Source organism: Mya arenaria, chromosome 13 (genome assembly GCF_026914265.1).
Source record: "Mya arenaria isolate MELC-2E11 chromosome 13, ASM2691426v1".
NCBI classification, from domain to species: Eukaryota; Metazoa; Mollusca; class Bivalvia; order Myida; family Myidae; genus Mya; species Mya arenaria.
Genome location: NC_069134.1, coordinates 20050262 through 20070673, shown reverse-complemented (window position 1 = coordinate 20070673; position 20412 = coordinate 20050262). Strand labels below are relative to the sequence as shown.

Sequence of the window (20412 nt, the reverse complement as noted above, 5' to 3'; positions counted from 1 at the left end):
TTTTGTCTTACTTTTTTTCTCCCAGAATCCACACAAAGTCAATACTTGATATTCATAATTGATAAAAGTCCATGTTTATAAACATCCTAAATAGTATTGTTTTTCCGCTAAAATAATTTCAGTGCATAAGTAGATTACAGTACATGGTTGCAATCGATTCCAGTTTTGACAAACATTCTTTTATAAAGCAGCCTGATATGGTATTATTTGCTCTTAGCCTACGTTCCTGGAAACGTTGTCCATCTTTTTCTTTCCTGTTTTATGTGGTTCACCACATTTTGCTGTCTTATAAATCATGGAAACCTGTCAATCAGCACTTGATGTAGCTTAATAGATTATAAATTCAAGCTTCCATTTAATTGCCTGTGCACCCATAATGTTTGAACAAAATAATTATTGTTCCAGGGGCAAAATGTTGATGTTTTTCTGATTATGATGGCATTTATCCATAGACTAACTTGACCTTGAAAATACCCATATCTTCTTGACCTTGAAAATACCCATATCGTCAAGTAAAAGTGACATTACTGTGGTGCTTCTAACGATCAACCTTGGCCTTGATACTATGCCAAAACGCGCTCAACAAGTTTCAAGATGATTGGATGATAACTTTTTAAGTTATTTTCTGTGTTAGGCAGCATGATGACATGGCTCAAAGTAACATCTGTGACCTTGTCTTTTGACCTAATAACCTCAACATCAATGAAAAGACATAACTTTTATGAATAATATCTAATGTATATAAGTTCAGTTTGAGGACCATAGGATCAGTTGAGATTTGTATTCAGAATTATTAAGGTTGTATATCAGAATTTTACTATTCATTACTACTGGTCATTGGTGAGCTGAGATGCAGCCCGAGTGGTGGGTTGAGATACAGTATAAGTGCTGGGTTGAGATACAGAATAAGTGGTGGGTTGAGATACAGTATAAGTGGTGGGTTGAGATACAGTATAAGTGGTGAGTTTAGATGCAGCCGAGTGGTGGGTTGAGATACAGTATAAGTGCTGGGTTGAGATACAGTATAAGTGCTGGGTTGAGATACAGTATAAGTGGTGGGTTGAGATACAGTATAAGTGCTGGGTTGAGATACCGAATAAGTGGTGGGTTGAGATACAGTATAAGTGCTGGGTTGAGATATAGTATAAGTGCTGGGTTGAGATACAGAATAAGTGCTGGGTTGAGATACAGAATAAGTGCTGGGTTGAGATACAGTATAAGTGCTGGGTTGAGATACAGTATAAGTGCTGGGTTGAGATACAGAATAAGTGCTGGGTTGAGATACAGTATAAGTGCTGGGTTGAGATACAGTATAAGTGCTGGGTTGAGATACAGTATAAGTGCTGGGTTGAGATACAGTATAAGTGCTGGGTTGAGATACAGTATAAGTGCTGGGTTGAGATACAGTATAAGTGCTGGGTTGAGATACAGAATAAGTGCTGGGTTGAGATACAGTATAAGTGCTGGGTTGAGATACAGAATAAGTGCTGGGTTGAGATACAGTATAAGTGCTGGGTTGAGATACAGTATAAGTGCTGGGTTGAGATACAGTATAAGTGCTGGGTTGAGATATAGTATAAGTGCTGGGTTGAGATACAGTATAAGTGCTGGGTTGAGATACAGTATAAGTGCTGGGTTGAGATACAGAATAAGTGCTGGGTTGAGATACAGTATAAGTGCTGGGTTGAGATACAGAATAAGTGCTGGGTTGAGATACAGTATAAGTGCTGGGTTGAGATACAGTATAAGTGCTGGGTTGAGATACAGAATAGGTGGTGGGTTGAGATACAGAATAAGTGCTGGGTTGAGATACAGAATAAGTGCTGGGTTGAGATACAGTATAAGTGCTGGGTTGAGATACAGTATAAGTACTGGGTTGAGATACAGTATAAGTGCTGGGTTGAGATACAGAATAAGTGCTGGGTTGAGATACAGTATAAGTGCTGGGTACAGTATAAGTGCTGGGTTGAGATACAGTATAAGTGCTGGGTTGAGATACAGAATAAGTGCTGGGTTGAGATACAGTATAAGTGCTGGGTTGAGATACAGAATAAGTGCTGGGTTGAGATACAGAATAAGTGCTGGGTTGAGATACAGTATAAGTGCTGGGTTGAGATACAGTATAAGTGCTGGGTTGAGATACAGTATAAGTGCTGGGTTGAGATACAGTATAAGTGCTGGGTTGAGATACAGTATAAGTGCTGGGTTGAGATACAGTATAAGTGCTGGGTTGAGATACAGTATAAGTGCTGGGTTGAGATACAGAATAAGTGCTGGGTTGAGATACAGTATAAGTGCTGGGTTGAGATACAGTATAAGTGCTGGGTTGAGATACAGTATAAGTGCTGGGTTGAGATACAGTATAAGTGCTGGGTTGAGATACAGTATAAGTGCTGGGTTGAGATACAGTATAAGTGCTGGGTTGAGATACAGAATAAGTGCTGGGTTGAGATACAGTATAAGTGCTGGGTTGAGATACAGAATAAGTGCTGGGTTGAGATACAGTATAAGTGCTGGGTTGAGATACAGTATAAGTGCTGGGTTGAGATACAGTATAAGTGCTGGGTTGAGATACAGTATAAGTGCTGGGTTGAGATACAGTATAAGTGCTAGGTTGAGATATAGTATAAGTGCTGGGTTGAGATACAGTATAAGTGCTGGGTTGAGATACAGTATAAGTGCTGGGTTGAGATACAGTATAAGTGCTGGGTTGAGATACAGTATAAGTGCTGGGTTGAGATACAGAATAAGTGCTGGGTTGAGATACAGTATAAGTGCTGGGTTGAGATACAGTATAAGTGCTGGGTTGAGATACAGAATAGGTGGTGGGTTGAGATACAGAATAAGTGCTGGGTTGAGATACAGAATAAGTGCTGGGTTGAGATACAGTATAAGTGCTGGGTTGAGATACAGTATAAGTACTGGGTTGAGATACAGTATAAGTGCTGGGTTGAGATACAGAATAAGTGCTGGGTTGAGATACAGTATAAGTGCTGGGTTGAGATACAGTATAAGTGCTGGGTTGAGATACAGAATAAGTGCTGGGTTGAGATACAGTATAAGTGCTGGGTTGAGATACAGAATAAGTGCTGGGTTGAGATACAGAATAAGTGGTGGGTTGAGATACAGTATAAGTGGTGAGTTTAGATGCAGCCGAGTGGTGGGTTGAGATACAGTATAAGTGATGACTTGAGATGCAGCCTAGTAGTGGGTTGAGATACAGTATAAGTGATGACTTGAGATGCAGCCGAGTAGTGGGTTGAGATACAGTATAAGTGATGACTTGAGATGCAGCTGAGTAGTGGGTTAAGTTGCATGAAGTGAACAGTTTGGCTGCAGTTAACAGACAGTTGAGCTGCATCCTGCGATGGATTGATCTGCAAAAAGGGGGATGGGTTGAGCTGCAGTGAGGCTGATGGTTAAGCTGCAGTGAGGATGATTGGTTGAGCTGCAGTGAGGGGGATGAGTTGAGCTGCAGTGAGGGTGATGGTTTTAGCTACTGCGAGGGTGATGGGTTGAGCTGCAGTGAGGGTGATGGGTTGAGCTGCAGAGATTATGATGGGTTGAGCTGCAGCGAGGTGATGGGTTGAGCTGCAGTGAGGGTGATGGGTTGAGCTGCAGAGAGCATGATGGGTTGAGCTGCAGAGAGGGTGATGGGTTGAGCTGCAGTGAGGGTGATGGGTTGAGCTGCAGAGAGGGTGATTGGTTGAGCTGCAGTGAGGGTGATGGGTTGAGCTGCAGTGAGGGTGATGGATTGAGCTGCAGTAAGGGTAATGTGTTGAGCTGCAGTGAGAGTGATGGGTTGAGCTGCAGTTAGATTGATGGGTTGAACTGCAGTGAGGTGGATGGGTTGACCTGCAGTGAGGGTGACGGGTTGAGCTGCAGTGAGAGTGATGGGTTGAGCTGCAGTGAGGGTGATGGGTTGAGCTGCAGTGAGGGTGATGGGTTGAGCTGCAGAGAGGGTGATTGGTTGAGCTGCAGTGAGGGTGATGGGTTGAGCTGCAGTGAGGGTGATGGATTGAGCTGCAGTAAGGGTAATGTGTTGAGCTGCAGTGAGAGTGATGGGTTGAGCTGCAGTTAGATTGATGAGTTGAACTGCAGTGAGGTGGATGGGTTGACCTGCAGTGAGGGTGACGGGTTGAGCTGCAGTGAGAGTGATGGGTTGAGCTGCGGTGAAACTGATTGGTTAACCTGCAGTGAGGGTGATGGATTGAGCTGCAGTGAGGATGATGGGTTGAGCTGCAGTGAGATTGATGGGTTGAGCTGCGGTGAGATTGATGGGTTGAGCTGCAGTGAGGGTGATGGGTTGACCTGCAGTGAGGGTGACGGGTTGAGCTGCAGTTAGACTGATGGGTTGAGCTGCGGTGAGATTGATGGGTTGACCTGCAGTGAGGGTGACGGGTTGAGCTGCAGTGAGAGTGATTGGTTGAGCTGCAGTGAGGGTGATTGGTTGAGCTGCGGTGAGATTGATGGGTTGAGCTGCAGTGAGGGTGATTGGTTGAGCTGCAGTGAGATTGATGGGTTGAGCTGCAGTGAGGGTGATGGGTTGAGTTGCAGTGAGGGTGATGGGTTGAGCTGCAGTGAGGGTGATTGGTTGAGCTGCTGTGAGGGTGATACATTGAGCTGCAGTGAGGGTGATGGGTTGAGCTGCAGTGAGGGTGACGGTTTGAGCTGCCGTGTTGGTGATGGGTTTATCTGCAGTAAAGGTGATAAATTGAGCTGCAGAGAGGGTGATTATTTGAGCTGCAGAAAGGGTGATGGGTTGAGCTACAGTGATGGTGATGGGTTGAGCTGCATTGAGGGTGATGTGTTGAGCTGTAGTGAGGGTGATGGGTTGCGCTGCAGTGAGGTTGATGGGTTGAGCTGCAGTGAGGGTGATGGGATGTGCTGCAGTGAGGGTGATTGTTGTTGTTGAGCTGCAGTGAGGCTGATGGGTTGAGCTGCAGTGAGGTTGATGGGTTGAGCTGCAGTGATGGTGATGTGTTGAGCTGTAGTGAGGGTGATGGGTTGCGCTGCAGTGAGGTTGATGGGTTGAGCTGCAGTGAGGGTGATGGGATGTGCTGCAGTGAGGGTGATTGTTGTTGTTGAGCTGCAGTGAGGCTGCTGGGTTGAGCTGCAGTGAGGTTGATGGGTTGAGCTGCAGTGATGGTGATGGGTTGAGCTACAGTGAAGGTGATGAGTTAAGTTTCAGTGAGGGTGATGAGTTGAGCTGCAGATAAGGTGATGGGTTGAGCTGCAGGGAGGGTGAAGGTTTGAGCTGCAGATAGGTTGTTGGGTTGAGCTGCAGACAGGGGTGATGGGTTCAGCTTCAGTGAAGGTGATGAGTTGAGCTTAAGTGAAGGTGAGGAGTTTAGCTGCAATTAGGGGGATGGGTTGAGCAGCTGTGAGGGTTCATTGAGCTGCAGTGAGGGTGATTGGTTGAGCTGAAATGAAGTTGATGGGTTGAGCTGAATAGATGGTATTAGCTTGTGCTGCAGTGAGGGTGATGGGTTTAGATGCAGTGAGGGTGATTGGTTGAGCTGAAATCAGGTTGAAGGGTTGAGCTGAAGAGATGGTGTTGGGTTGTGCTGCAGTGACGGTGATGGGTTGAGCTGCAGTGAGAGTGATTGGGTGAGCTGCATAGAATGTGTTGGGTTGAGCTGCAGACAGGGTGATGAGGTAAGCTTCAGTGAAGGTGATTGGTTGAACTGCAGTGAAGGTGAGGAGTTTAGCTGCAATTAGGGTGATGGGTTGAGCAGCTGTGAGGGTTCATTGAGCTGCAGCGAGGGTGATTGGTTGAGCTGAAATGAAGTTGATGGGTTGAGCTGAATAGATGGTGTTAGGTTGTGCTGCAGTGAGGGTGATGGGTTTAGATGCAGTGAGGGTGATTGGTTGAGCTGAAATCAGGTTGAAGGGTTGAGCTGAAGAGATGGTGTAGGGTTGTGCTGCAGTGACGGTGATGGGTTGAGCTGCAGTGAGAGTGATTGGGTGAGCTGCATAGAATGTGTTGGGTTGAGCTGCAGACAGGGTGATGAGTTAAGCTTCATTGAAGGTGATGGGTTGAGCTTCAGTGAAGGTGAGGAGTTTAGCTGCAATAAGGGGGATGGGTTGAGCAGCTGTGAGGGTTCATTGAGCTGCAGTGAGGGTGATTGGTTGAGCTGAAATGAAGTTGATGGGTTGAGCTGAATAGATGGTATTAGCTTGTGCTGCAGTGAGGGTGATGGGTTTAGATGCAGTGAGGGTGATTGGTTGAGCTGAAATCAGGTTGAAGGGTTGAGCTGAAGAGATGGTGTAGGGTTGTGCTGCAGTGACGGTGATGGGTTGAGCTGCAGTGAGAGTAATTGGGTGAGTTGCATAGAATGTGTTGGGTTGAGCTGCAGACAGGGTGATGAGTTAAGCTTCAGTGAAGGTGATGGGTTGAGCTGCAGTTAAGTTGATGGGTTGAGCTGCAGGGAGGGTGATTGCTTTAGCTGCAGACAGGGTGATGGGTTGAGCTGAATTGAGGGTGATTAGTTGAGCTGCAATGAGGGTAATGGGTTGTGCTGCAGTCAGGGTGATAAATTGAAATGCAGTGAGGGTGAAGTGTTGAGCTGCAGTGAGGGTGATAAATTGAAATGCAGTGAGATTGATGGGTTGAGCTGCAGTGAGGGTGATGGGTTGAGCTGCAGTGAGGGTGACGGGTTGAGCTGCAGTGTGGGTGATGTGTTGAGCTGCAGTGAGGGTGATGGGTTGCGCTGCAGTAAGGTTGATGGGTTGAGCTGCAGTGAGGGTGATGGGATGTGCTGCAGTGAGGGTGATTGTTGTTGTTAAGCTGCAGTGAGGCTGATGGGTTGCGCTGCAGTGAGGTTGATGGGTTGAGCTGCAGTGATGGTGATGTGTTGAGCTGTAGTGAGGGTGATGGGTTGCGCTGCAGTGAGGTTGATGGGTTGAGCTGCAGTGAGGGTGATGGGATGTGCTGCAGTGAGGGTGATTGTTGTTGTTGAGCTGCAGTGAGGCTGCTGGGTTGATTTGCAGTGAGGTTGATGGGTTGAGCTGCAGTGATGGTGATGGGTTGAGCTACAGTGAAGGTGATGAGTTAAGTTTCAGTGAGGGTGATGAGTTGAGCTGCAGATAAGGTGATGGGTTGAGCTGCAGGGAGGGTGAAGGTTTGAGCTGCAGATAGGTTGTTGGGTTGAGCTGCAGACAGGGGTGATGGGTTCAGCTTCAGTGAATGTGATGGGTTGAGCTTCAGTGAAGGTGAGGAGTTTAGCTGCAATTAGGGTGATTGGTTGAGCAGCTGTTAGGGTTCATTGAGCTGCAGTGAGGGTGATTGGTTGAGCTGAAATTAAGTTGATGGGTTGAGCTGAATAGATGGTATTAGCTTGTGCTGCAGTGAGGGTGATGGGTTTAGATGCAGTGAGGGTGATTGGTTGAGCTGAAATCAGGTTGAAGGGTTGAGCTGAAGAGATGGTGTAGGGTTGTGCTGCAGTGACGGTGATGGGTTGAGCTGCAGTGAGAGTGATTGGGTGAGCTGCATAGAATGTGTTGGGTTGAGCTGCAGACAGGGTGATGAGGTAAGCTTCAGTGAAGGTGATTGGTTGAACTGCAGTGAAGGTGAGGAGTTTAGCTGCAATTAGGGTGATGGGTTGAGCAGCTGTGAGGGTTCATTGAGCTGCAGCGAGGGTGATTGGTTGAGCTGAAATGAAGTTGATGGGTTGAGCTGAATAGATGGTGTTAGGTTGTGCTGCAGTGAGGGTGATGGGTTTAGATGCAGTGAGGGTGATTGGTTGAGCTGAAATCAGGTTGAAGGGTTGAGCTGAAGAGATGGTGTAGGGTTGTGCTGCAGTGACGGTGATGGGTTGAGCTGCAGTGAGAGTGATTGGGTGAGCTGCATAGAATGTGTTGGGTTGAGCTGCAGACAGGGTGATGAGTTAAGCTTCAGTGAAGGTGATGGGTTGAGCTTCAGTGAAGGTGAGGAGTTTAGCTGCAATTAGGGTGATGGGTTGAGCAGCTGTGAGGGTTCATTGAGCTGCAGTGAGGGTGATTGGTTGAGCTGAAATGAAGTTGATGGGTTGAGCTGAATAGATGGTGTTAGGTTGTGCTGCAGTGAGGGTGATGGGTTTAGATGCAGTGAGGGTGATTGGTTGAGCTGAAATCAGGTTGAAGGGTTGAGCTGAAGAGATGGTGTAGGGTTGTGCTGCAGTGACGGTGATGGGTTGAGCTGCAGTGAGAGTAATTGGGTGAGTTGCATAGAATGTGTTGGGTTGAGCTGCAGACAGGGTGATGAGTTAAGCTTCAGTGAAGGTGATGGGTTGAGCTGCAGTTAAGTTGATGGGTTGAGCTGCAGGGAGGGTGATTGCTTTAGCTGCAGACAGGGTGATGGGTTGAGCTGAATTGAGGGTGATTAGTTGAGCTGCAATGAGGGTAATGGGTTGTGCTGCAGTCAGGGTGATAAATTGAAATGCAGTGAGGGTGAAGTGTTGAGCTGCAGTGAGGGTGATAAATTGAAATGCAGTGAGATTGATGGGTTGAGCTGCAGTGAGGGTGATGGGTTGAGCTGCAGTGAGGGTGACGGGTTGAGCTGCAGTGTGGGTGATGTGTTGAGCTGCAGTGAGGGTTATGGGTTGAGCCGCAGTGCGGGTGAAGGGTTGAGCTGCAGGGATGGTGATATGTTGAGCTGCAGTGTGGGTGAAGCGTTGAGGTGCAGAGAGGCTGATGGGTTGAGCTGCTAAACGGGTGATGGGTTGATCTTCAGTGAGGATGATGGGTTGAGCTTCAGTGAGGATGATAGGTTTAGCTGCAAAGATGGTGATGGGTTGAGCTGCAGAGAGGGTGTTGGTTTGAGCTGCAGAGAATGTGATGGGTAAGGCTGCAGTTAGGGTAATGTGCTTAGCTGCAGTGAAGGTGATGTGTTGAGCTGCAAAAAGTGTGATTGGTTCGAGTGGTGATGCAGCCAGAGTGATGGGCTAGACTGCAACGTTTTTGTGGACTGAAATGCAGCTATATTGTCGGGTTGAGCAAACTGGGATTTCCTGTCCCCCCCATCCTCACATAGAAATGCCTACTTACATACCGTGTACACTTCAACTTTAATGTAACTGCATAATGCCATTAGTTGTCCTCTCTGTTTCTACATAAATGTGCGGACTTATGGAATTTGGCCACTGGAACTGTTCATATATCTGCAGAATGACACAAGGTGTCTCATTCATCACTAAATAGAACTGCTGGATGACACTAGTTGTCATTTCCATTTCTACTTAGACACGGGGACATGGTTTTCCCTTCCATAAGTACATAAAACTGCAGATTCCGAGTTGTTGTCCCATCCATCTCTACAAAAAATTGCATACTAACACCACTTGTTTCTTCAATCTCCACAATTAATTGCATACTGGCGCCAGTTGTCCAATCCATCTCTAAATACAACTGCAGAAAGACAGCTGCTCCTACCATCTCCACATTTAATTGCAGACGGACCCCAGTTATCCCATAAAACCCTTCATAAAACTGCAAAAAGACTCTTGTGGTAATACCATAACTTTATTGATCCGTAGCCTTGCAGTAGTTTGCAGGAAGATACTAGTGTCGTCCCATTTCTTCATATAATTGCAGACTGGTACTAGCCCACCCCCATCTCTCATAGAATTGCATACCGCCAATAGTTTTAACCTCAATCTCTACATGAATGGCTGAATGTCATTAATTGTCCCATCCATATGCAGATACTAGTATATCTGCAGACGGGCACTACGTGTGCTCTCGTTCTGTACTTACCACTGACAGTTGCTGTCCCCCTATCTCTACAAAGAACTGCTGGAAGACACTTGCTGTCCCCTCCATCTCTACATGGAACTTAAGTTGGCACATAGTGTGCATGCCATATTTACACAGAGCAGCTGACTCAAAGCTATTTTTCACTCCATCCATACATAGAACATTCAGGCTGACACATATTGTAAATTCCGCCTCGACAAAGATATTGTCATTGACAGTAGCCAAATTTTTTTAAAGAATTATATTGAATTATAAAGGTCAAGACGAAATATCTTAAAACATATATAAAAATAAACATCATTCCAATGCACAAAATTCACCGGAAGAGATTTTACCGTATATATAACCTATAAGTTCATGTAATTCGACAATTCTCCAAACATAATCAACACCAAAGAAACAAGTGATGTACGTTTACATACATGTACTAAACAGACTTAGTGCTTACTGACTTTAAAATGTGTTTAACAAATATTGATTGCAAACAGAAGGCAAACAATATTAATTTTAAATATCATTTATTAACAATTTTGCACATTATAAAATGTGATATTTTTACTTTATATCGTTCGCCATTATATTCACTCATTTTATACATACCAATATAAATCTTTAATTAGCACAACCATTTGAAAAAAAAATATGTTGAAAGAAATCCTTTTTATTTTATGTATTCTGCGTTTGTCCATGGCACTTTTCGTGTACGATATCTGCGCTTTGCAAAACCCTTCTCTGTCTATATTATCTGCGTTACTCTATCACCATGTCATATGCGTTTAATCATGCGCCCCGTTTTGCGTTTTATGTTTGATCTAATAAGACGTTTTGTCTATCGATGAAAAGACGCGCGAGAACGTTCCGAATGGCGCGAGAACAGTGAAAATATTTGTCAGCTGCTTACAACGTATTTAACATGTGTGTGTGCTCAACTTGAAACGATCCAAAGGTATAAGCATCTTCACAAAGTCTTTTAATGATAAACAACGATTTACATCATTAATAGTATTATCTTAAATGTCTCAAGTGATTACGATAACATTCCACATGTTTTATGTTGGCGACACATGTTCGTTAAAAAGCTGCACTCTCACAGATTGGCCATTTTAACAACTTTTTTTTATTTTTTGTCTTGGAAAATATCTGCAAACCAATGATATAAGATTGCTGACAAAAAACAGATCATAGATTTTCATATTTCTGTTCGAAAATTAATGATTTATGACTGAAACCATTACTAACGGTTTAAGAAAAATGCATAAAACATCAATATTTAAACTAAAATATGAAATTCTGCGATCTGATTTTGTGTCAGCAGTCTTATACGACTGGTATCCATGGATGTTCGCTAAAATTGACTCGTTCAATGACGAAAAATAAAAAAAAAGTTGTCCGAACGTTCAATCTGTGAGAGTGCTGAGCTGTAAGGGAACTGTTTTGATTGATTCTTTGTTTGCAACAAGAAACAATCAAAATCGTTGGCACTCAATATACTCAGCCTCTGCTGTCAAAATGGCGGCAGTTGGTGGAATTACGGGAAGACTGAAAAACCAGAAAGCACCTTTATGGCGGTGTATTAAAAAAACTGTGATAACAAGTGTGTTTATTTTTACTAAACAACATGTCCATGATCGTACTGTTTATAAACTATATAAACTATATATATACATATATATTGTTAATTAAATCAGGAAAGCATTAAAAACAGTTGATATATTTTTTTTAATCCTTATGACTATACTATGTAATGACATATTTGTTCGGACAGGCAAATATTTTTCGGACAGGCATAAACTTTCGAAGTGCCTGTCCGGCAGACAGGCAGAATTTTAACAATTACGGGAAGACTGAAATTTAAGTATGAGATTGTCCTTTTTTGAAAAACTAAAATTTAATTCCACAAATATAAATGATTTCACTGTATATTTTTGTTCCTATCAGAAAGCTTGTAACATATTTAAAATTCTTCACATAATGACTTTGTGTTTAAGTTTTTCAATGGTTCTTATCCATTTACTTTCTAATTTGACTTTGACATCAGGGTTTTTAAAAGTTTGAGACCTATCAGGCTGGGTGCATTGATTCCTGTAATTGTTCAGTCACTCACTTATTCGTTTGTTTATCTATTAAGAAGTTTTATTTATTTATCACTTTTTTATATTTTGATTTTTTTTTCAAAGCTAAACTGTACCTTGGTCAACACCACAACTGGACTGTTTGATGGCATCACCATAGTCAACTTGTCCACTTCTTAGTCCTCCAATTATCTCATGTTCGATGTCACCATAGTCCGTGAGATCTCCCCAGCTGGCTAACTGATGCCATCTAACACCCCTCTCACAGTTTGCACCAGCTGCCTTGGACAACAGTCGCAATGAAAGATAAGTTTCATTTGGTTAAATGTTTTGATTTTTGTAGTATCCTAGTGGATCAGCTTAGTTTTTATGCAACAGTTTAGCTAAAAATCAATGTTCCACATAAAGAGACTGGGGCGGTTTCTTTTAGGATAGAGTCTTTTGCAGGAGGCTTTTGTCTTCGGATCTTTACAAACTGTGAAAGTTCTCTCTCTGTCAAAAGTGTTTCATTAATGAGAAAGAGACTCTTTGGAGGGAATATCTTTTGGCAGATAGTTTGTCTCTTTGGAGTGTATCTTCAGCAGATAGTGTATCTTTTAAAAATAGTGTATACAAATTGTGTTTTCTTTTAGATGAAGTGTATCTTTTAAAAGTAGTGTATAAAATTGTGTATTCTTTAAGATGAATCGGTTATGTTATGAGGTATAGTGCTTTATTTTTGATAGTCCCTTTTTCCACAGAGTTTCCCTTTGAAAAAAGTTTTTATTAAAGAGACTGGGGCAGTTTCTTTGAGGAGATAGTCTTTTGCAGTAGGCTTTGTCTTCGGATATTTACCAACTGTGTAAGTTCTCCCTTTGTCAAAAGTGTTTCATTAATGAGAAGGAGATGTATTGGTTATTTCAGGTGATATTGCTCTATTTTTGATAGTCCCTTTTTCAAAGAGTTTCCCTTTGAAAAAAAGTTGTCATTAAAGTGACTGGGGCTGTTTCTTTGAGGAGTCTTTTGCAGTAGGCTTTGTCTTCGGATATTTACCAACTGTGAAAGTTCTCTATTTGTCAAAAGTGTTTCATTAATGAGAAGGACTCTTAAAATGTAATGATTATTTTAGGTGATAGTGCTCTATTTTTGATAGTCCCTTTTTTTATGCCCCCTTTTTTTAAAGAGTTTCCCTTTTAAAAAAAAATATTAAAGAGACTGGGGCGGCTTCTTTTAGGAGTCTTTTGCAGTAGGCTTTGTCTACGGATATTTACCAACTGTGAAATTTCTCTATTTGTCAAAAGTGTTTTTGGTTAATATTTTGTCTCTTTGGAGTGTATCTTCAGCAGATAGTGTAAATTTATAATATATAATTTTCTTTTTCTTATATATTTTTGACGTTCTAAAAAAATACCTACATTCACGTTCAAATGTTTTGAAATATTGGAAACAGTTCCAAAGGCTGGTAACTAAAGAAAGAAAATCTCACTTTCGTTTCCAAAGTATAAGTGGAGGATTTTTTATAATATCAGCATCATTAATTTGCTCAATGAAAAACCACGGCAAACGGCTCCCGCATATGGTTAGGTACTCTCACCCACAGTCCAATAAGGTATTGAGTTGTCAAATCCAGATTTTCCGATGACAAAAGACATAACTACCATGTTCACATTGTGTCACGCTGGAACACTTTAATGTTGAATCAATCAATTTAAAGTGGTATGCCAGAGAAGTGTTAATGGAGTCTGTTGTATAGGCTATAAGGACTCCAATGATTGAATTCTGGGTAGGTGTTGTGCATTGATTTTATTTTCCTTTCTTTTTATTTTAAACAGGTTTGGGAGGAAATGATGAAGAACCAGCCCGCGAGCCCGCCCGCCAAGCTGATTTGAACTTGGTGTAAGCCAAAATGCCAACATGCGATAATTTGTAAGTACTTCAAGATAATTTAAAGATTTTTTATCCAAACTGTAGCAATGATAGGAGTAAGTTTGGTTAAAAGCTCATTGATACTGTTTGTTTCATTTCGAAATGAATTTCTTTCATGCTGTTCGTCATTCATTTCTGGACGCAGCTTTGAGGTAATATCATTTTCTAATAAAACTGCTGACTTGTATTGTATTTACTTTTTGATGAATGCCGAAGGGATTGGTGAATTTTTGCAAAATTCATTCATTTGTTTTTGATCAATTGCAAACAAATCGGACTATTTGAAAATTGGAATTAATTAAAATTATTGATATATTTATTCCATTCTCTCTATGAAAGTCATTTTTAATAGACAGCAGATTTTATATCCAATTTAATGAGAGGAAAATGAGCCCATTAATTTGTCTCTGAAATTTTTAAGAACTTGTTAATCAAACAATTGACTATTTCAAAGAGTTGAAACAAGGGATTAAACAATGTAAGGTGTTAACAGAGTCAGTGCATATTATGATGAAAATACCAATGTTATTCATTATACTATTATATCCTTTGTAATTATTTATGAAGAATTTCCCAATTTTGCCAAGTCTGACGCGAAAATTCCCAATCTCACGGGTATAGGTCATAGGAGACGTGCAGTGCATAGAGACAATAACTCTACCCCTGCGAGGAATTCTAGAATTATTCTAGAACAGATTCTAGAAGATAGTTCTAGAATAGTACCTGAACTCTAAATGGCAGTTCTAGAACTAAATGTTCAAGAACTTTCTCTAGAACTTCTTGAACCAAATTCTAGAACTTATGAAAATTTGTTCTAGAACCCAGTTCTAGAATATTAATTGAACTCTTAATAAATGAGTTCAAGAACTAAATGTTCTAGAAGTTCTGGAGAAAGTTCTTGAATATCTAAGAGGCCATTTGTTGTTCAAGAACTAGTTCTTGAACATTTGTCCTCAAGCACGCCAAGTTCTAGAACTGTTCTGGAACTGTTCTATTAGTTCTTGAAGAACTCCCAAGTTCTAGAACAGTTCCAGAACAACAAATTGCCTGAAATACCCCAGTAAAAATGTCAGTGGAATACCAGCTGTATGCTGGTGGTATACCAATGGTATTTCAGTGGTATACCAGCGGTAAACTTTTAGTGGAATACCACTAGAATCTGTGACATTAATTAAAAACAATATCCATATTACATGTTACAACATATTTACTTCCAGGCTTAATCAACAGCATTACAGAACAAAATCTTAAAGAACAAAAATATTTGAAATTAAAAAAACTAAGTAATGCAATTGAACACATATTACTTTATAAAACTAATTCATTAAATTTTAATAATGGTTTAAGAAGTTATAATGAAACAAGACTAATCATTAGAAAATATGACAGTTCTATGGTTTTGTCAGGGAGTCGTGCATTTATAACACTTCAACTTTTTATAACACATAACACTGTTGTGAGTATTATACACATTGCAAAATGATTACATCATTGTAGATGATGATGGTTCTTCTTTAGGGTTGATGTGTAAGTTTGTAATTTATTTAATCACAGCAACTTGCAAGAAAATTTTTAGCATCTAGTTAGTGTAAACAAGTCCTTCACTATACAGGAATGGTTTTTACTTCTGCATTAGTTAAGATAGAGTAACTCTTATTTTTGAACAGTTTCCAAAATTGCATCTGTATCAATGTTGATGCCCACAGCAACTAACATGGAGTTGGTAGATGATTTGATTCTATACTGTGCACAGTGCAGTAATATGTATCGCCCATGTACTCCTTTTCTTTCTCAAATGGCAGTTGTCTTCCTCTAATTTAAGTCCGTTTTCCCTGAAAAATATATGACATTGAATTTAGATTTTAATAATAAGAAGCAAGTTTAAAATAAAGTCTTCTTTCTTTAAATAAGGCCAATTGTAAATTATTTGAACTCAAGATTATATAATTGATGAGATTTTAAGTTGTTCACATTGAAGTTTTACTTTGCAGTTGAAACAAAATTCACTAGTATTAATTGTAGGTACAGGGCGATTTACATAAGCCTCAAAGTAAAAGTAAACTATTTGCAATCTACTGTTAAGTCATATGACAGTTAACAGGCATTGTTCTCGTAGTAGAATGGCTATGTTTGAGAGAAATGGGTCCTCCCATAAAACCCCCATAAATGTACAACTTTGTATTTACAGCTACACTCACTTCTGTCAAATATATATTTGGTTCCATTAAAATCCACTATGACGCTTTCATGACAAGAAAAAACTTCATAAATTTTAAAATTATCTTAACTCAAATCCTTACCAATAACTCTTGTGTCATAAACACGTGAACACCTGCAGAAATTGTACAGGACATGTTGGTGGGTTGGGGGTCTGTACGGTGTCCAAGTGATCAGGGGTCAGGCATACCGGAAACAGGGAAAATTAACTTGAACGGTCTGGTTGTGTATTACTCGTCTCCATTGAGTCTAAAATGGACAAATATTTCAGTGAATATCATAAACAATTATGAGTAACACATGGTTTCTTTACCCAATCACCCAAGAACATTAAATGAATGCAGTCACAAATCATGAAGTCTAAACTGTCACATATTTTCGCGACTTCTTTAAATTGTCTCTTTTCCGATCAAATGAAAGTATTACACAAGTAAAACCATTTCAAAGCGATGAAACGAAATTGCATTAAGTGCTTATGATTTTTTTTTGTTAAAAAAATTAAATATTTAATTATAAGAATTTAAATTAATTAAAAGAAAATTCAAACTGACGATTGACATTCTCTTTCCAGAAATTACAGTCACTTTATATTGTCATTGAATAATTTTGTACATTAAGTAAGGAGTCAAAACCAATTTAGTTCAACAATAGTCTACAAGTGATAGGTAAAAACTCACCAGTTTGCCATCGTGGTCAAATAAACGACACAAAAATGGAAAGCTTCATCCATTATCGTCTGCAGAAGTGTACTTCCGGTTCAATTCAAAATGGCGGCTTATTGTTGTTATTCAGTTGTTTGTACACATTTTGTCAGTAGTTAAGACAACTAATAGACTTTGAATTGCTCTAGAGGATAGAAATCACATAGATTAATGATCTTACCAGCTATCAGCCAATGTGTTACATTTTCACGCTGTCTAATAGTGGAGATTAAAAACTACTGTTTGGTACATTGACGTCATGGCAAACCAAAGACTCCATACATTTGCTTAAACAAAACGTAAGTCCATTGTGAAGTTTAAAAGTCATATAAACGACTATAAATGCCTATCAGTTATATATGTACAGCATTGTCACTAAAACAGAAGTTGTATAAAAAAACTATTTCTTAACCGATTCAAAAAATATTTTAGAACCAGTTGTTTGCGTTCATGAAAAATTCTGTAAACGAAGTTGATAAACAAGAAAGGTAAAAACATCCCCTCTCAATCCCTGGTGTACCGGGGTGGGGGAGGGGGGGGCGTGGTTACAATTGTCTGACTGGTACATTAACAACTAGAAAAGCTATGTTTAAATGTAATCTTGGAACCTTAAAATGCATATTTCCCACAAGCTTCAAATGGGCCAGCCGCCCTTTGCCTACTAACAGAGTACAAAAGGGCCTGTCCCCCATCGACCCACAGAATAGCATGTATGAATAATGTAACCAGAATCCAAACTAACCCTTATTTCTTATCTTACATTTAGCACAACCTGATTTAATTTCATTTATTATTTTAATATTAATCCAGTCCACTGGGTGACTGGCTCTGCTTGGGTTTCAGGACTCCTTCTAGCTTAGACATTCTCTCATCTAGATTGCGGTATTAATGTGCCTCAGAGACCTATAGTCATCTTTTAACCTGTTCAGTCTCTCGCTTAAAAAAGGAAATACAAAATCACTTAACTGTTAACGTTACAAAATAATTTGTTTTTTCTTTGAGTTACAGTTCTTGAAGAAGATTGAATAACTTTTTAGTTCTAGAACATGAAAGGTTCTTGAACAAGATTGAAGAACTTTGAGTTCTTGAACCCGAGTTCTAGAACCATTTGTGTACTAGAACGCCAGTTCAAGAACTAAAAACAGTAGTTCTAGAACAGTTCTTAAGGTTCTAGAACAGTTCTTGAACGTTCAAGAACTTGATGCTAGTTCTAGAACTTTTCTCGCAGGGGTACCTGCAGTATTTTTTACTTCATGCCCTAGCTTTCTTTATATTCATTCCTAATTTTTGTCTGGAGCATAAATAAAAAAGTCTTCAAGGTATTTACTTAAAACTTTATTATACAGATATATCCTCTGTACTTTGCACAAAAATTAAAACTTTGATTGTATTTGTTTTAAGGTTATTGTCAATTTTATTATTGTAATTTGCCATCATGCAAATTTGATATTGTTCTTTATTCGGAGGGGTATAAAAATGGCAGTCTGCGAGTGCGCTTGTTATACTTTTAATGCCTGCCTTTTCTCTCAACTATTTTACTTCAAGAATTGTTCTTATGTTTCCATAGTTTACTTTGTAATTGTATGTATTTTTCAGTCCATGGACAGCAGATGCCCCAAATCAGATATCAGCTGTTGAACCAAGATCTGGATCCACTTTCAACATATATGTTACAGCCAAATTCTGATAAGTGCCGCCACTAGGAAAGTGACATGGAGTGAGTTGTCAAAAATTGGTCCTACTGAAATTGTCAATCTGTAAAATTAAAGCTGAGGAAATGACCAGAAAAGTGTTGTGAATTCAGATAATATTTTTCAGCTATGAAAACATTTGTAATGTGATTGGAAAAGTATCCAAATGTCAATCTTGTAGAATAAAATGACATAAGGTTAAACTAACCCTCCATAACTCAGCACAGCAAATAATTAACATGCAAGTTATATATGTCTTTACCTTACCAGTGAAATGAGGCTTAAAATGAAAATGAAGTTTACTCAAAGACAGATAACTACAATATAACTACAATGGCAAATTTGTAACAAGGGTAGGTGATATTCTTACCTAAATTGAAGAGTTGAGCAGCATAAATACATGAATTTTCTTTGCGAAGTTTAAACCATTAAAGAAATTATGCCATTGTTATGTAACATCATCCATTCATAACTTGCATGTATAAAATTATGTGAATAAGTAAAGAAGTTATCCTAGTTTTGAAGTGTATTATTTACCAATTCGACCTTTAAACCCATTTGTCTGCATCACCAAGAATCATAACTTTTGCAGAGTAAATTGGTATACACAAATTAAGGGTCACCCAATTACTTTCTAAAAAATAAAGAAGATATCAGGTCAATGTCTTTTTAGCGCACCTGATCACAAAGTGCTCAAGGTGATGTATTGTGATCGGTCTTTGTCGTCCGCGGTCAACAATTTCTTATAAACATCATCTTCTCCTAAACCGCTTGGACAATTTTGATGAAACTTTATAGAAATGAATTCCATGCAGAACACTGGTTGCCATGGCCTAGAGCTTAGATATTTGGTGTGTCACATTGTCTAGTGGTTGTCTACCAAGTTTGTTCAAATTATGCCCCTGGGGTCAAAATTGGCTCCACCCGTGGGTTATAAGTTCACTATAAACACATAAAATGCAAGGGCAGCAAGTCTTGCTAATTTGTCTCCTTTTTTGTTAGAGATTGAATGATTGTCTATTTTAGAAACAAGGGAATAGATTTATGCCCCTGTGGTCAAAACTGGCCACGCCCGAGGTTTTCTGTGGACTTGTATTGGGAATTCTTGAAAGTCTTCTTGTTTGAAACCGCTAGGCCCAGACCATTAATATTTTGTAACAAGAATCATAAAGTGGACCTCGAACAAGATTGTGCAAATAATGCCCCTTGGGTCAAAGCTAGAACTACCTTTTTTACCTACTTTCTTATTTTTTAACCTACACTTACAGAATTGTGAATCGCAATGTTCTGCTTGGATGACCTTGACTGTGACCTTTTGACCTATTTTTCAAGCTACAGCAATGAAATTTGGACCATGTGAAGAGGCTTGAAAACAAATATCAATGTTGTCCTCGGATGACCTTGATTGTGACCTTTTGACTTACTTATGTTTGGAGTTACAGCAATGAAATTTGGTCCATGCGTAGAGTTTTGAAAACTAATATCAATGTTTACTTTGGATGACATTCACTGTGACCTTTTGACATACTTTCTTGTTTTTGAAGCTACAGCAATGAAATTTGGACCTTGTGTACAGTTTTTTAAACAGATATAAATGTTGTCTTCGGATGACCTTGACTGAGACCTTTTGACCTACTTTCTTATTTATGAAGCTACAGCAATTAAATTTGAACCATGTGTACAGTTCTGTAAACAGATATCAACAGTGTCCTTGGATGACATTGACTATGACCTTTTGTCCTACTTTGTTATTCTTAAGGTTGCAGCAATGAAATTTGGACCATGTGTACAGTTTTTAAGATAAATATCAATGTTATCCTTAGTTGTCCTTGACTGTGACCTTTAGACCTTTTTATTGAAGCTACAGCAAAGAAATTTGGACAATGTTCACAATTTTGAAAACAAATACTGTGACCTTTAGACCTTCTTTCTTATTTTTTAAGCTACAGCAATGAAATTTTTGTCAAGTGTAGAGTTTTAAATACAAATACCAATGTCATCCTGACTGTGACTTTTGACCTAGTTTCTTGTTTGAGAAGGTGTAGCAATGAAATTGCAATGGAAATATATGATAAATGTCAATCCTGTGTT

The 20412-nt window shown here is 39.7% G+C and overlaps 1 protein-coding gene across 1 annotated transcript; it reads right to left on the bottom strand.

Annotated features, from left to right (window-relative positions):
* Positions 1–3553: 3553 nt before the first annotated feature.
* LOC128215102 (mucin-6-like) lies at positions 3554–9888 on the bottom strand. Its single transcript, XM_052921825.1, has 10 exons — positions 9736–9888; positions 9312–9468; positions 8319–8827; positions 7879–7942; positions 7341–7585; positions 6445–7035; positions 6005–6233; positions 5467–5711; positions 4192–5161; positions 3554–4071 (listed from the first exon to the last, which is right to left on the bottom strand). Exons 1-10 carry the CDS (start codon positions 9886–9888, stop codon positions 3554–3556), a joined length of 3681 nt encoding a protein of 1226 aa, XP_052777785.1.
* Positions 9889–20412: the final 10524 nt, after the last annotated feature.

What these genes read in the sequence shown, in the direction of transcription:
- LOC128215102 (XM_052921825.1), bottom strand. Translation starts at nt 9,888, where the DNA reads ATGGATGGAGTGAAAAATAGCTTTGAGTCAGCTGCTCTGTGTAAATAT. An exon ending in TCACCCTCACTGCAGCACAA is followed by an intron (nt 7,036 to 7,340) that starts GCTAATACCATC and finishes CCTTCACTGTAG; the next exon opens with CTCAACCCATCACCATCACT. An exon ending in TCACCCTCACTGCAGCACAA is followed by an intron (nt 5,162 to 5,466) that starts GCTAATACCATC and finishes CCTTCACTGTAG; the next exon opens with CTCAACCCATCACCATCACT.